The following is a 17187-nucleotide window of genomic DNA, read 5'->3' as shown; positions in this document are numbered from 1 at the left end:
CCTTATCACCAACTATGTTCCTCTCCCAGCAACTAATATTCTCCGACTATAGATCAACAAAATGATTGCTTAGAACAGCCTACTTGACCACAGATCAAAACACATCTGGACATATGGAATCGTGGGGTTCAACAAGGCATTCCAACCTGCAAAGAATCCAGTCGCTCCAATCCAAAATTCTATGAACCATTGCCCAAGTTCTTCACTTCACATCCAATCTTTCTATCCACACAGACCTCCAATATATGACCACAAAATCAAAAGAAGTTAATAAGAAGCCCCCATAAAACCCTAGACCCTGTTCCCAATCTCCTAACCCAACACCTTTCATCCCGAACCTCCGACAATCCTGTAAGACCCCTAAGTCCCAAGCCTGGTGATCTCCTCCCTAGTTAGGAAAATGAATAGTGTGTGTGGTGATTAGTGACTGTTAATCGATATTTATTTAGAAATTGTGACATGCGGTCTGGTGTGATGTAGGTTTCAGAAAAACATTTTCTTTATCGTGCCAATGTTTCGATCTTTATTGAGATCATCTTCAGGGCCTGGGATTTACAAACATTGTTTACATATAACAATTACATTTTGGATGTGGAAAAGTGAATTTATACAATGCAAAATATATTTTTTTATATATTCAATAATTAAAAAAAGAAAAAAAATTAATAGTGCTGTGATAGAATAATAATTTTTTCTCTTGCTCAATAGGCTATATCAAAAGTAGAAGGGGATGCACCCAAATCAGGAATCGCAGAATTGTTCAGGACGGCAAGAATGAGGAAAATCTCTTTTGGGCTCTACATCATCTGGTTTTCTGTTTACCTAGTGTACTATGGAATAGTTTTGAATTTATCAAACATGGGAGGAAATGTTTATCTTAACTCGATTATATCTGGTGAGTTTTTTTTTTTTATTTTTTGTTGTTTAACTTTAAAATAACCCACCAATCTGTTTCTTTTTAAGCTGCTGTTGAACTTCCTGCAATCGCTGTGAGCATTCTGTTTCTTTTAAAAATGGGAAGAAGGTGGCCTTTGTGCATAACAACCATTCTTTCTGGGATAGCTTGCCTCCTCACGACTGTCATACCTAAAGGTAGACCGTGTTAAATTTATGTTTTTTATCGCATTTAACTTAATTTTTTTTTTTTACAGATGAAAATGGTTATATTACATTGGCCCTGATAACTTTTGGCAGGTTTTTCATCACATCATCGAATGCCGTTATGCCGGTATTTACCGCAGAGCAGTTTCCGACGATTATGCGAAACCTTGGCGTAGGATCTTCAAACGCTCCTGCTGGAATCGCACTCATCCTCGTCCCCTACCTTTGGAATATGGTAAGCCGTTTTTATTAACACAGTACAAAATTAAAATTATAACATTTGTATCGTTCATTAAATAAAATAAAGGCTGGAATGAATATAAACATGCCGATGGGTATTTTGGGAGTTTTCGGCATCATCGGAGGAGCGTCTGTACTACTTTTGAATGAAACAGGAGGCCTGCCGGACGAGCCTTGAACATCTATTGAGGTAATATAAACAAGCTTTTCCTCAATTGAACAAAAATTAATAATTAAAAAATTTACAGTTTTAAAAGAAAATCAACTTCCCAAAGAGGGTAAAACAATAATGGATCACCATTCCAAATCAACGAATGCAATAATTTTAATTTGTGTAAATATTATTTATTTGAAGATATATCTTTTTTTTTATTAAACTGCATATAAATAAATTGGAAGCTAAAACAGGGAAAATAAATTAATCAAGGAGAGGAAAGACTGAAAGAAATCGAAAATTCGGAGAAAAATAAAATCCAATATATAATCTATATGCAGTTTTTTAAAGAAAAAAAAAAAATATGTGGTCACCTAAAATTTGAAAAAAAATCCCTTTTTTATCTGTTTTAAACAATATAAAAGTGAGTAGAAATATTTTTTTTTTAAATTGTAAATATAGAAAATGTATATAAATGTCAACCCAAAAAAAAAATTTCGAATCGACCAAATTGTATTTTTATAGGCATTTTACTATCATAATTTTGTACATAGTTGAATATAGTTTTTACTGTCAGTTTTATTTAAAATTATTGATTTTATATTGTTAGTTGTCTTTTTTTATATTTTACATGTTCCTATTCAGATTGTGCAATAAACTGAATACAACCGTCTTAAGTGTTTTACGACTATGACAGTTACTCCCGATTCATGTTTGTTGTGTCTAAAATGACACTGTCAAAACAAACAAAAATTTTAAATAATTATATGTTTGAAAACATGTTTTTCTTTATGATGATGTACATCCTTCCCTGCAACCTAAGCCAATCTATTATCATAATATTTTAAGATCAGGAAGCATATCAAATATCAATTGGGGTGCTACAGTGTTGACCTTATCAAGTAGCCGCTGTGCTTAAAAGTGTTCAAAGGAAGTATGGCCAAAGATTTTGTAGCAATAAACTAAAATAAATAAAAATAAAAAACTTACTGATTATCTACACGATTAGACATCTGGTAACACAAGGAACCCGAGTATGGTGGCCAAAAACCTTGTAAAGAACAAAAAAGTTTGGCATGTCTTAAAATACTTGGCTCTTTTTGAGCAATGGAAATGGTATACAAAAGTGCATACTATTAAAACATAATGCAATAAAACCTTTACTTTGGTTAAATTATTTATCCTGTCATGAAGTGGTAGACATTGGAACATGTCTTAAGGTATTATGTAGAACAGTAATGGATCCAAAATAGAATAAGGGCTTCAAACATAGGTAAAAGGGTTTCACCCGAACCACTTGGAACATCTCTTCTAAAGACACACAAAGATATTAATTTCTTATAGTCAGACAGTATTAAGATGGTGTGTTGGTTGTGTGGTTATGGGTGTGTATGTGGGTTCAGCTGGAAGCTAGTCAAAATCTAATACAATCCTAGGCAAAAACAATAAAACTAGATTTCCAACATAAATAAGGAAGTTAAAGATGAGATGATGTATCGACCTGCTTGTTGAACAACTTGAACAAAAGGTTCAGTGAGGTCACAACAGAAACGACAACTCTTTAAGTCTTTGCCAAGCTTTCGACGATTATCGTCATCATCAGGACCTATTTATTTTAGCAAAATATCGCAGTTAAAAACGTGTTATATCATTGAAAAAAATAAAATTACAAAAAACAATTATTTATCTTACTTTAACTAGATGAGTGTTTAAATACATCTGAGAGCAAGAAACTGCATATATAATAAGAATAATTAAAGTTAGGTGAAGCTCAGTATCTAAAACAATAAACAGTGTGGAGTTAATTAAAAACAATAAAACACTATAATACAAAAATTTAAAAATTATTTAAAGCCACTAACGTGGTCCACGTGTACTTATAGTTATGTGTAACCGAGTTAACCTATAGAACCATGTGTACTTATAGTTGTGTAACCAAGTTAACCTATAGGACAAGTGTACTTATAGTTATGTGTAACCAAGTTAAGCTATAGGACAAGTGTACTTATAGTTATGTGTAACCGAGTTAACCTATAAGACCACTGTACTTAGTTATGTGTAACCAAGGTAACCTATAGGACCACGTGTACTTATAGTTATGTGTAACCAAGGTAACCTATAGGACCACTGTACTTAGTTATGTTTAACCAAGGTAACCTATAGGGACCACATTTGTGGTTTTAAATAATTTTTGAATTTTTATATTATATTGTTTTTAATTAACTCCACACTGTTCATTGTTTTAGATACTGAGCTTCACCTATTTTAATTATTCTTATTATAGATGCAGTTTCTTGCTCTCCAGATATATTTAAACACTCATCTAGTTAAAGTAAGATAAATAATTGTTTTTTTAAATGATATAAAATGTTTCTAACTTTGATATTTTGCTAAAATAAATAATAAATAAAGAGTTGTCATTTCTGTTGTAATCTCACAGATCCTTTTGTTCAAGTTGATAAATAAGGAAAATTAATGTTAAGTATCCATGACCATCAGGCAATAGCATTATGTTCCGGTATTTTTAGTTACAACTGGCTTGAGCAACATACCTGTGCTATTTTGGAAATAAATTGTCAATTTCACAATAAATCTTTTAGGTCGCAGTGAAAGTAAGGATTAGCGGTGACCCTGAAGAAGATAAAAAAAAAATATGACCTACAATTCAGCTTGAAAGTGCCTGGAAAGGTTGGATAATATATGCAAGCATTAGTGGTAACACATCAGAAAGAGCCAACAAGAAAGCAAAAGTTGTCCTCTTGCTTTAAAGAGGGAAGAGATAATTTTAAAATATAAAGAGCAGATGGACAAAGCCATATGGCTTCTTTTACATAATACACTTTGCAACCCTAAATTCTATATATTCTCTATAAGTTGCATCCAACTGAGGACTCCTGACTGCTGAGCCAAGGAAGTCAGTCATAGTAGCTGAGGGGGTCATATTGAGCTAAGTGGAACCGGAAAACCGGAAAAACTGCCCTGGATCCCCTTTCAATATACACTGGGATATGGTTAAATATATGACAAGTTACACACCATAAATATTTATAAAAGTGAAGTACGAATGGTTAGAGTTATGTCGTATATGATATAATATTTTTTTGTGAAGCAGAGAAATTAGTTTTCCTGCAGCCTTTCATTCAACCCGTTTTTTTTCCCCTAGTTTATGTCATAAAAGCATCGCATTTTGAGGATTTCTACACATCTGACACAAATAAAATAAAAACAATTTAGTGTTTATTTACATAAATAATTAATACATATTTTGTACAAAAAGCCACCTAATGAAAATTTTTGATCACAAAAGTTTTTATTCAAATTGTTATTTTGAGCAATCTATACTCGGAAAGGTTTTTGAGTACAGCACAAGCACTTGAAAACAGCAATTTACAAACTATAAACCAAAAAATACTCCAAACACCAATTACTGATTGAAAAAAAAAAAAAATTGAACTGGGGAAATAATAAGACTACATACAAGAAGTTATATACACTCATTAGGAATTCAATTCAAACAAATCCATGAGATCGTTGAGATTCAAAATTTATCTTGGAAAGGAGTATACTGTCAAAGTGCAATTTTATAAACCGTCTGATTTTTAAAACCGGCAGATTAAAATTGCGAAAGCTAATTGCGCCGTTCTTGATTTTCGAGCGCCTTCCTCCTCTGTTTCTCCTGAAGGATCTCCTGGACCCTTTTTTTCGTCTCAAGCTGTCGCTCCATGAGCCGGCTCTTTTTCCTGCTCATCCCTCTGGACTCCTCGTTCAATTTTGGAAAGCGTATAGCATTCAGGGAACTCACTATTGTGTCCATCACTGAAATCTGAAATTTCAAATGACAAAAACGAAGAGAAAAATAAAAGGTCGGTGTTTGATTGAAAGAAAAAAAGAGAAAAGATTTAAAAAAATGAAAACAATACTCAAAAATTAGTGTTTTTTTTTTATTAGTATTATGAAAAATTTAAATTATTGTCAACAATAACATGAAGCTTTTGAATATTTTATAACAAATGGCCAACTGATGACCTATTAAATTTGTATATAAATGACATTGTACAATATAAGCTATCATTTAATTTAATTTACACAACATTCATAATCATTCAGATCATTTATTTAACACTAATCGAGGTAAAATTGTGCTTGTTGCTTATACGGAAAATACAAATGGTCAGAAAAGAAAATAGTTTAAAATAAAATTTTAATATAATATTCAAATACATCATTATTATAGTTTTATAGTTATAATTTTCCATTTTAACACTAGTGTTTGTGAACACATTTTTTTTTTTTTTTTTTAATTCAAAAACAACTGAAATAAATTAAACATCACAACGTAAGGTAATCACTGAATTGATATATCACATTTTGTCATTCAATCCATGATAGAATTACATTTTTTTAAAGAATTTGATGAATCAGGTCATTGCACTTTTAAAAATTTTTATTACATTCAAAATTAACTAGACTAGGCAGACCTTGACTTTTCACTTTAAAGATAAGTTTTCCATTGATTTTTCACAAATGTTTTGTTTAAAATTTGCCACTAATTACACAAAAAATGTAAGACCTAAATTGAAAGAGGTAATTTTCAAATTGTGAACTAATAGAGGGAAATAAAAATTGATTGTACCAACTTTGAACCTTTTTTTAAATTTAATAGAGATTCTAGAAAAGAAAAGAACCTTATGATTTACAAAAAATAAAAATAAATAAATTGAGGTTATTACATACATTATATGTTACTGTACTTGGTTAATTCATGTAAAGTCCTCTCCCCTTTCCTACAATTTAAATGTTTACTAAGTCCACATATAAATCCCTTCCCTTAATAAATAATTTAATAAATATATAATAAAGTACAACAGACTTTCACACTGTAGGGGGCAAAATTGATCGATGCTTTTATTAATATTCGTATATTTCGTCCATCTCGTCTTCCATTGCGGTTGCAAGGGTGCGAACATTGGGAAGATAAAGTTTGGAGTTGTCCCTCATTACGTTAGGCCACAATGAGTGGAAATCGCAGAACGAACCCCATTTGTTTGACGAGAGGAATTCCGGCCAGGGGTGGACGTCCTCGTCCAGTTCTTCTGTAATCGCTACAGTGTCGCAGCAGTTGAACTTAAAAGGCGCATAGACATCTTCGACCAAATTGTCCCCGAAATATATACATTTTGGTTTATCCTTTCCGGTAGTTTTCTTGAAGAATTCGTACAGTTCTTCCCAGTTGCCTTGGCTGTATACTTGATCCATGGAAAGCATCGCTTGGGTCTGAGTCTCTTGCAAGTTTTCTGTGACAAGAAAGGGGTTCTTTTGCGTGAAGAAAATCGGCTTGCGAGCGAAACAGACGACGATGTTGAAAAACTCCCGCCACTCATCGCCTATACAATTCTTAGCGGTGAAGTTCGCATAGTCAGCATTTGATCCAGTTAGGAGAAAAAGTATCTTCTTTGACTTGAGCACCCTCAGCCAATTGAGTAAATCTTTTGAACAAGGATTGATATACATCTTCGGATTCGTTTTTAACTCTTTGAAGAACGTGCTCGAAGATCCTGCAAAGTTCTCCCTCCCGAACATATAGCGTAATCCTTCGATAACATCCTGTCCGCACTTCGTGTACGTCTCTCCGCCTGAGGCGTTCACAAAATCGACACAATTGGCGAACGCTAAAGAAGCGGGCATGTCGAAGTAATCGAGAAGTAATCTATATCTGGTTTGATTCTCCGGCTCCCAAGCCTTCGTCATATCGCTTTTGAAACATTCCAAAAAATCAAACGTCTCTTTATCCCCGTAGTCTTTTTTAATGTCCTTCTCGGTCAACATTCTAGTGCCGTGGTAACCTTTCAAAACCGTACACGCTTTGCTCAGTTTCAAAACATTACCCCTGGCGAAATCCAACAGCAAGCCACGCTGGAGAAAATCGACGTCGTCTTCGTTCAACTCCTTCCTGAACGCTTCCCCCGGGTAGCCTTTACGCGCGAGGAACTCAGTGAGCATCCTATACTCCATGCGAACCAGACTTCCGATGTTGTACTCGCAAATGGTATTGTCAAGGTCGAACCCGATACAATCATAATCGAAAAGGCTAAAATCCATTCTTAAAAACTGTGTACTACTAAAACGTGTCAATGGATTTTTAACAATAAAACGCTTACATATGTTAATATTTCGTAAATAGAACTTTTTAAATAGAAGAGACATGTTTCTTTCTTTCGTTTTTTCTTTTTTTTTTCAGGGGCTTATTATATAATGAGGTCGTATATCATTGACGGTAATGACTCTCTTCCTCAGTGAACTAGATCTCTGACAAGAGTGAACAAACAAGAAAAAATCATACTTACTTCTCTGGGAATGTGGATGTAACGGACATTCCTCTCTCTTACGAAGAACAGGTCGAAGAAAAATTCATCACCTTTCGAATTCGTGAAGATCGCATCGACGAGCGTTACGTTGAGACACCTTTTAAACACATCCAGAGTAAAATTGGAAATGAAGATTTTTTTGTAATTTTGTCAATTCCATCTTTTAGATATTAAAATTACCCGTCGACTGAGTCGATTTTTCCGTTGACGGACGAGTCGTTCCTCAAATCTACGATCGTGTACTTGCCGATGAGCCCTTTGGCCAGGCAAGAGAGGCGAGTCAAGTTGAAATTCCTCTCTTGGAAAAGGCTCGTCGCTGAGATCATTTTCTCTCAAAACTGGGCCGACGAAAATAAACCGAATTGGGTCATCAACGGTGAAAAAAGGGGCTGTTCGTCAGCTTATGAAATTTCGTGACAGGAGGCTCTGTTTTTGGAAACAGTTCCGCTCACCGATCAACAGGTCGTGCTGGACGTCATCAACCGTTCACCGGTTCATTTCAAAATTAGATTCATCCTTTTACTGTTATTGTACTAGTATACAAACACAAATGACAAGAAAGAGAAACTATACAGAAAACTATTACAAAACCATGGAATGACCTTACAAAAACTACTAACATATATAACTTATATACATGCACATACATAGCTCATAACTTCAGGTGTAGGTACCAGCAGCCTGGTAGAGCCCCAGTCCCAAATTTGAACCTCAACAAAACCTCTAGACCCCAACCATCAATTTTGCATGCTGAGATCCTTCCAATATAACTATGTGACGAAGAAATAGCTGTTTATGTGACTGCATGACAGGACGTTCGCGTTTTTGGAAGTGAGCATCAATCACCAGGTTGAACTTTCTGTCATCAACTGTTCTCTGTTGCATTTCTAAATGAGATCCATCCACCTCTTGGGACTGTATTACTATATACAAACAAATCACAAGAAAGAAAAACTATTGAGAAAATTTTTATAAAAACATGATACAACCTGAGGACAACTAAGATGCAGCATTGGCAACCTATACATATATACAGCACATACCTTCCGGTATAGGTTTAATAATCCCAGCAGCCTGGCAGAGCCCCAGGTCCCAGATTTGAACCTCAACAAAACCTCTAGGCCCCAACCATCAATTTTGCATGCTGAGATCCTTCCAATATAACTCTGTGACGAAGAAATACTTCAAAAAACCGCGAAAACGAGCTGTTTATGTGATTTCGTGACAGGACGTTCGCGTTTTTGGAAGTGAGCATCGATCACCAGGTTGAATTTGCTGTCATCAACTGTTCTCTGTTGCATTTCTAAATGAGATCCATCCACCTCCTGGGACTGTATTACTATATACAAACAAATCACAAGAAAGAGAAACTCTAGAGAAAAATTTTATAAAAACATGATACAACCTGAGGACAACTAAGATGCAGCATTGGCAACCTATACATATATACAGCACATACTTTCCGGTATAGGTTTCATAAACCCAGCAGCCTGGTAGAAGCCCAGATCCCAGATTTGAACCTCAACAAAACCTCTAGGCCCCAACCATCAATTTTTCATGCTGAGATCCTTCCAATATAACTCTGTGATGAAGAAATACTTAAAAAACTGCAAAAACGAGCTGTTTATGTGATTTTGTGACAGGACGCTTTCGTTTTTGTAAGTGAGGATTGATCAGCAGGTTGAACTTAGTGTCATCAACTGTTCTCCGTTTCATTTCTAAATTAGATCCATCCTCCTCCTGGTACTGTAATACTACACACATACAAATCACAAGAAAGAGAAACTCTCGAGAAAAGTTTTATAACAACATGAAACAACCTGAGCACAACTAAGATGTAACATTGGCCATATATACAGCAATACATAGCTCATAACTTCAGGTATAGGTTTCATAAACCCAGCAGCCTGGTAGAAGCCCAGATCCCAGATTTGAAACTCAACAAAACCTCTAGGCCCAAACCACCAATTCGCATGCTAAGATCCTTCCAATATAACTTTGTGGCAAAGAAATACTTAAAAAAGTGCAAAAACGATCTGTTTATGTGATTTTGTGACAGGAAGTTCTCATTTTTGGAAGTGAGCATCGATCAGCAGGTTGAACTTGCTGTCATCAACTTTTCTCCGTTTCATTTCTAAATTAGATCCATCCTCCTCCTGGGACTGTATTACTATACACATACAAATCACAAGAAAGAGAAACTCTTGAGAAAAATATTACAAAAACATGAAACAACCTGAGGACAACACTAAGATGCAACATTGGCCTCATATACATTATATAAATGCACATACATAGCTCATAACTTCAGGTGTAGGTGTAATAAACCCAGCAGCCTGGTAGAGCCCCAGGTCCCAAATTGAACCTAGCAAAACCACTAGGCCCCAAACCATTAATTTTGCATGCTGAGATTTTTGCAATAGAACTCTCTGCCCAAGAATACTTAAAAAAGGGTGAAAACAGGCTGTTTATTAGATGTTTTGTTCTCCGTTTCATTTCTAAATTAGATTCATCCTCCTTCCTGCTATTGTATTTCTATACACTCACAAATCACAAGAAAGATAAATTCTCCAGAAAAATATAAAAACAACCTTACAGAAACCAAAATGCAGCAATGGCCACCTGTACATGCACATACCTTCAGGAAAGGTTTAATAAATCCGGCAGCCTGGTAAAGCCCCTAGCCCTAAATTTTGACCTAGCAAAACCTCCCAAACCATTAATTTGCATGTTGAGATCCTTGCAATAGAATTCTATGCCCAAGAAATGCTTTATAAAGGGTGAAAACGGGCTGTTTATGAGATTTTGTGCCAGCATGCTCTGTTTTTGGAAACGCACTGATCAACAGGTTGAACCGTCTGTCAACTTTCTCCGTTCCATTTCAAAACTAGATTTTCTTCCTGCCATTGTATTACTATACATGCACAAATTACAAGAAAGGAAACTCTACAGAAAACTGTTATAAAATCATGAAACAACCTTACAAAAACCAAAATGCAGGCCACCTATACATGCACCTTCAGGTATAGGTTTAACAAATCAAGCAACCTGGTAAAGACCCAGGTCCCATATTTGGACCTAACAAAACCTTTATGTCCCTAACGATTAATTTTTCATGATGAGATTCTTGCAATAGAACTCTGTGCACAAGAAATACATAAAAAAAGAGGTTAAAAAGTACACAGATGTACTCATAGGCAGCCAAGCACCAGTGAAGGCTTTAAAGTCCTCTACATTTAATTCAAATATATCTGGGGTGGAGCCTATAAGAGATCCTTTAAAAACTTAACTTCACAAAAATCACCGAGACCCAACACTCAAAATATGGAAATGCTGAAACGCGACTGACATACGAACCCAGTGAAGACGGGCAGACTAAAACTGATTGGCAACAGCTAAATTACAACTTTTCTTATGAAATGAACCACAATGATCAAAGAATTGGGAACACCTTTAGCTAAAAACTTACCTGGGTAAGCAGAAATCATCTTCAATGACAAAGAAAAAGCACTTTTACCAAAATAGTGATGCTTATGACTGATGATTGTTCATCTAAATAATTTTATTATATATGATATATTAATGAATTTACCTGGGAGTAAAATCTTATCCAATATGTTTCCCACTTTTAACAATACTAAATTAAGTTTTGAATATGCTAATTTGAACAAAATGATAATAGAAATTTAAAAAAAAAATAATTTCAGAAAAATAATTAATAGATATTATTTTTTGAAATATTACAATAACTAATGCCTACCCATGATGTGTGTAGGAATCTTATTGAGATTTTAATCCTTTATTTTGATAATGGTGCTTTATAAACAGTTCATGCGGGTCAAAGTGAACTACCTAAGTTGAAAAGAGACAAATTAGTTAGTGAGAAAGAAAGAAACCGATTAAAATGGAAGATCCTGTTGATATTTTGAAAAATGACATTTATGACTTAATATTCCAAATAGAAACTGGGATTTTATCAATCGATGGTAAGTAAACGAATACGTTGGATTATAAATAGTGTAAATTGATTATTTCAGATTTAGAGGTACTGGACGAATTAGGCAAAACGTTGTATGTCAGTGTCGAACTGGGCTTATATGATGTATGCGAAAAATTAATAAAATTCAACTGTGAGATTGATTCTGTCGATGAAAACGGGAGAACACCGTTGATGTCAGCGTGTCATAATGGAAATGTGAGAATCGCAGATTTACTTTTAAAAAATGGATCTAATCCAGAGCATAAAGATGAATTTGGTAATTTAAAAAAATTCAAAACCTTAAAAAAATAAATATTAATAAAAATACTGTTTTCTTAAAGGAAATACACCATTGTTATTAGCAATAGAAAATGGACATATAGAATTAGTTGAAATTTTGCTTAAAAATGTAAAAAGTGCTTATAGCGAGACCCTGTTAGGCCTGACAACACCTTTAGCTGTGGCGTCTTTTTGTGGTGAAAATGAAATCGTTGAAATACTTTTACAGCGATACCCAAATACGTTGGATCTTCCTGTTGAAAAATCAGGTAAGTTAAGTCTAAATTGATAAATAATAAAACTAATCTCAAGACTATTTGCTAGGAATGACTCCTTTAATGCTAGCGATATCAGCAGGACATGTAGAAACGACCAAACTTCTTCTTAAACGCGGAGCGAGCACAGAAGTGAAAAATTCAAACTTTCAAACTCCGTACGATATCGCTTGCGGTTTGAATATGGCCGAAATGAAAATATTACTTACGCACCTTAAAAAACCGCCCAAAATTGTAATCCCTCCGGTCGATTTGGTTAACTCTGTCGAATTTAAAATGCCGGACAGCGTGAGGCATAGTAGACATCCGTTGACGCCAAATTTGGCATTCTCTATGTCCAATCCTCTTCTGAACATACCGAGAATGGGGAGGTTGGATACAGAATCAAGGGAATTTTCAAATCATAATGTTAAAAGGTACAAAAACAATTATTTTTATGTAGATAAAAGCTATTGATTTATTTTTTCCTATTAAACTTTTTGGTATATTTTTTAAACTTATTTTAAAGGAGATCACGGTCTACTGAAAGCCAGATGAAAGTCAAAAAAAGGAAATCCGATCCTGAAGATATTTTAGAATTGATTCTGAATTATTCAAATATATCAGAGTGCATTCCAATATTCAATGAACAAGAGGTAGGTTCAAAACTATTTTAGGTGTAATTCCTAATTCTTCAATACTAGGTACTATAAACCCGTAATACTGGGGAATATGCTTTGGCGAGGACTTAGGGATAGCCAGGTTGTCACTGGGAACAGTGCTCTAACTGGGCAACTAGCTGACTATGCCCTGGGTCCTTCTAGTCATACTCGTCTGGGACGATCTCGCTGTATTAGCCAAGTCATCTACTCAGCTATGCCTATAACCAAACTAAGTTCTCGGAATTTAGATTGAGGTACACCAGACAGTCTGTTACGCCCTGACTGTTCACCTGCCCGATTTTGGGACTTCCGGTCAAAATTTTAGAAAAGTATATCATTTTCGACGTTAGGGGTCGGAAAAATTCCATTTTTTTTGTAAGGGGTATCTCTAGCTGGCAGGGACCGTTGCCGACCTAGGAGAGAATGACGGAAGCCGTGTAATAGGGTTGGACGCGTGGATCGGGAACTGAGACAGCTGAGGCCGGGCAAACAACGGACGAGGGTAAGCAGGCTAGGCGTGCGAGCGGTGAGAGACGAGAGGAAAAGGAGGAAAACCGGAGGAACGAGGGGCATCCTTTTCTTTTTCCAGTGTGGAAACGCCCGTTCTCCTCCAGGGGACAGGATACGCATCCGGGCAGGAGCTAGGAGGACAGATGTCGAGACGAGGCGCTCCGGTGAAGTCCAACGTGTGGAGACAGTTAGGTTTTTTGTGTGTTTTAAGAAATAGAAAGTGGTTTTTTGTGTTAAGAATTTTTTTTTTTGAGAGGATACTCCAATTATTGTAAATTTAATTTCGTTTGTGAGGCCTTCGTGTGATAACCCTATTGTAAATCAAATCGTAATTAATAGAATTTTGTTTCGTCTAAATTTAGATTGTTTCATTTTTTTTAAATTACTTATTTATTTGTTTTGTTTTAATTTTTTTTTTTTTTTTTTGACCCCTGGTGAATGCTGGTCTATTGACTTTAATGAGTGAGTAAGGTGAACAGTCAGATACTAACAAGGCGGCTCGTAGCGCAGGGGAATCGTATTCGTTTTAAGACTAGAAGGTCCGCGGTTCGGGTGCGTTTGGGGTCATAATTTTTTTTCTTTTTCTTTTCCCCTTTTCTTTTTAGGGATTCACTATTTTCCCTGGATCAAATAGTGTGGCGCCCGACTGTAGTATTGGTTCCCCGAGAATCCCCCCTTCTCCACTGAGCGTCAGTCAGCAAGTTACTACCAAACGTAACAAGTCTTTATAGACAGGTCTAGGACCTTATCTGTACCGACTCCCTCAACATGGTCATTACAGTCGACAGTTATCACACATAGGTCTGGATTTTAATGAAAAGGCAGGCTAGGTGACTAAGGCCTGTACCAACCTACAAACCTGAATAAATAGGCTAAAAAAGTTATAAAAAAAACATGATTAAAAGGAAATGGAAGCATCGATGGGTCGGATTGGGAGAAAAGCTCTCATTTATGACCGACAGACCATGGGCAATAAATAGCCCTAGGAGAATCAAAGAAATATCCACTTGACTAATCATAAGTCGTACGAGGTTGACATACCGACACTTACTTTTGGGCCATAGCCTGTAATCGTGTCCAGTGTGTAGAGAAATGTCGCTCAATGTGTCCCAATTAATTGAGGCTCACAGATCATTCCTTGGTTCTATATAGAGAGAGTGTAGGAATATCACCCAATGAGAATTGTGCTTGAGCACAGAAACAAATCTGAATCTCCAGTTACAATTTTTGTAGGAAACAGCTGTTTTTTTTTAATTAATTATTTTATTTAACTCTTGTGTACATACACATTATGTTTTGCTAATAAATACTGATATATAGCACACTCAAAAAGTGTGATTAACATGGCATTTGAGGGTGGGTCCTGCCCTATGGCAGTCCACACAATATTTCACTGGAGTATAATAATTTGAGATCATTAATAAATAAATTAACCTACTTTTTTGTGTTTATCTATAATCATATAACGTCAGGCACACGTTTACACTAGCACTTATTTACATTAACACATATTTACAATGTGTAGTATGATGCTTTCTTTTTAGCCGTCTTTGTTGGCGGGGTGGAGGCATATTCCCGGGAATTTGTGCAATTGCCGGATTTGGGTGGGAGTCAGCTTTGGCAAGCAGCATCGGGTATCTCTTCTTTAGTCTTCTACCGATGTCAACGATATTTCATGGTGGAGCTGTTTTCCTTACGAACCAGGGCGCGTTTGTTATTAACCGTAATACACGGTACTGCAGCGTTTGTATCCTTTTTATTTGCGAGGCGGATGCAGAACACCAAATGGGCGAGCCATAAAACGAAATTGGTTTTATTAAGCTTAGATAAAGGAGTCGCTTAAGTGGAATTTGGACAGAATTGCTAGAGAGATTTGGTTTGATATTGCGAATACGCAAGAGAATTCTCGTTACATATGAGGATATGTGGTTATTCCAGGTGAGATGTGAGTCCAAGTGCAGCCCTAAGTATTTATATGAGTCCACTTGAGGTACATTAGTTCCACCGAGTACTATATGTGAGGGCCTTGAGGTCTTCATATAAATGAAGTTAATGTGTTTGGACTTAGTTGAATTCAGCTTAACTTTCCACTTGGATGCCCAATCATCAATTTTTTGGCATTAATTCTGCCTCTTCGTTTCTGCATCACTGAGCGTGATATTTTGGGACAGTACTGCTTTGTCATCGGCAAATTGGGCTATTTCGATGTTGCTATCTGCTGGAAAGTCATGCTCGTACAGAATGTAAAGGAGGGATCCCAAAACACTTCCTTGAGGAACACCCGCTGAGATGTGTACTTCAGAGTTTGCTCCTTTACAGCTGACAAAAAATTTTCTGTCGGTCACATAAGACTTCACCAGCTGGTAGTAACTTTTTAATCTTATATAGTAGGCCCTCATGCCATACACGATCGAAGGCCTTTTCGGTATCTAAACCTAGACGATACTTTTTTCCTCATAAGTTTGTAGTATTTTATCCACTACTCTGTGGAGTTGCCATGGACAAGAATGAGATGCTCTGAATCCAAATTGTGTGTTCGGTATTACAGGACTTAAATAATTCAGAAGCTTTGGAAATATTAGTCGCTCGAGGATCTTTGATAGTGCAGACAACAAACTTAACTGGTCGGTATATCCCATTATGTTTTGGCTTTATGTATAGGTACCACTTTCCATTTTTTTTGGAAAGTATGCCGTTGTACATAGTATTTGATAGATATCTCCTCATGAGTATGTATTTATTAGATTGAATGTGAAAGAGGCTGTTTGTTCGAAGTAAAAGGACCTAAAGTATGTAAAGGGTGAAAGAGGAATATCGTATACTGCATCACCTTACTTGATTGAAATGGTAGGTAAATAGAAAATAAGGTGAACAAAGAAAGAATGAAAATGTGGGTGTCTAGGTTTAAAAACTGCATACACTGGGGGTTGAAATGACTTAGCTGTTGTCAGCCCTTAGAGTCTAACTGTGGATAAGAACGAGGTCAGACAGATTGGGTGATTCTTCCTTTTGGTCGTTTCCAATCATTTCAGTCAGATGTTATTTGTCCTCTCGCCGACATCGGTAGGCTCATATGACCGTATGAAAGCCACCTCCAAATGCGTTACAATAACTGAAGGTAGGGAGTAGCTGGAACGCTTTTGACGAAAGCAGGCCAAAATCTAAAAAGTCCAAACTACAAATCCGCATTTTTGATATTTCTTAGAACCGGAAATTAATCGTACTGTTCATGTTTTCAGATTGACTTAAAGGCATTTTTAACTTTAGATGATGAAGATTTGATAATGATTGGCATAGAGGACGAGACAACAAGAGCCAAAGTTTTAAAAGCCGTCCAACATTATAAGAGAATATTTTTAGTGTAAATCTACTTGTTTTTTATTTTTTTAATATTTTTTAAAGATTTTTAATATTTAATTGTTTTAATGATTGAAAAATGTTTTAGAATTTAAATGACAAATGAAAGAAATATTATATATTAAAATGTGATTGTAGTCAAACAAATAAATAAAAATGACTGTTTTCTTTTAATTTCTTCCGAACAAACCTAAATAAAACTTGTAAGAGGACCGCGGTGGCCATGTGGTTAGTTCTGACTTGTATTAGCCTCATTCGAGGGCCTGTTTTTTTTTTATTGATCAAA

At 35.6% G+C, this 17187-nt stretch overlaps 4 protein-coding genes and 1 long non-coding RNA gene across 7 annotated transcripts in view; 2 read left to right on the top strand and 3 right to left on the bottom strand.

Annotated features, from left to right (window-relative positions):
- LOC106667770 (organic cation transporter protein-like) overlaps positions 1-1713 on the top strand; it is a 93704-nt gene extending 91991 nt beyond the window's left edge. For all 3 annotated transcript variants that reach the window (XM_014395943.2, XM_014395942.2, XM_024227533.1), the window contains exons 8-12: positions 709-895; positions 964-1092; positions 1152-1336; positions 1409-1531; positions 1590-1713. In XM_014395943.2, coding sequence (XP_014251429.2) covers positions 709-895; positions 964-1092; positions 1152-1336; positions 1409-1519 — 612 coding nt within the window. In that variant the 3' untranslated portion in view covers positions 1520-1531; positions 1590-1713. The remainder of the gene's footprint in view (positions 1-708; positions 896-963; positions 1093-1151; positions 1337-1408; positions 1532-1589) is intronic.
- Positions 1-17187, bottom strand: part of LOC106667788 — a 245019-nt gene that overhangs the window by 182510 nt on the left and 45322 nt on the right. The gene's annotated exons all lie outside the window — the stretch shown is intronic.
- Positions 4802-8535, bottom strand: LOC106667784 (U7 snRNA-associated Sm-like protein LSm10). Its single transcript, XM_014395963.2, has 3 exons — positions 8041-8535; positions 7840-7957; positions 4802-5318 (listed from the first exon to the last, which is right to left on the bottom strand). The coding sequence occupies exons 1-3, from the start codon at positions 8184-8186 to the stop codon at positions 5124-5126; spliced, it is 459 nt and encodes a 152-aa protein (XP_014251449.1). The 5' UTR covers positions 8187-8535; the 3' UTR covers positions 4802-5123.
- On the bottom strand, positions 6376-7833 carry LOC106667773 (5'-nucleotidase domain-containing protein 1). The gene has a single exon (XM_014395946.1). It carries the CDS (start codon positions 7697-7699, stop codon positions 6404-6406), a length of 1296 nt encoding a protein of 431 aa, XP_014251432.1. The 5' UTR covers positions 7700-7833; the 3' UTR covers positions 6376-6403.
- LOC106667776 (ankyrin repeat and KH domain-containing protein R11A8.7-like) lies at positions 11656-16973 on the top strand. The gene is made up of 6 exons (XM_014395951.2): positions 11656-11846; positions 11898-12116; positions 12181-12387; positions 12443-12809; positions 12902-13028; positions 16784-16973. The coding sequence occupies exons 1-6, from the start codon at positions 11765-11767 to the stop codon at positions 16907-16909; spliced, it is 1128 nt and encodes a 375-aa protein (XP_014251437.1). The 5' UTR covers positions 11656-11764; the 3' UTR covers positions 16910-16973.

Source organism: Cimex lectularius, unplaced genomic scaffold (genome assembly GCF_000648675.2).
Source record: "Cimex lectularius strain Harlan isolate CLEC.00 unplaced genomic scaffold, Clec_2.1 scaffold87, whole genome shotgun sequence".
NCBI classification, from domain to species: domain Eukaryota; kingdom Metazoa; phylum Arthropoda; class Insecta; order Hemiptera; family Cimicidae; genus Cimex; species Cimex lectularius.
The sequence above is the reverse complement of the archived record's forward strand: the minus strand, read 5'-3'. Positions and strand labels throughout refer to the sequence as shown.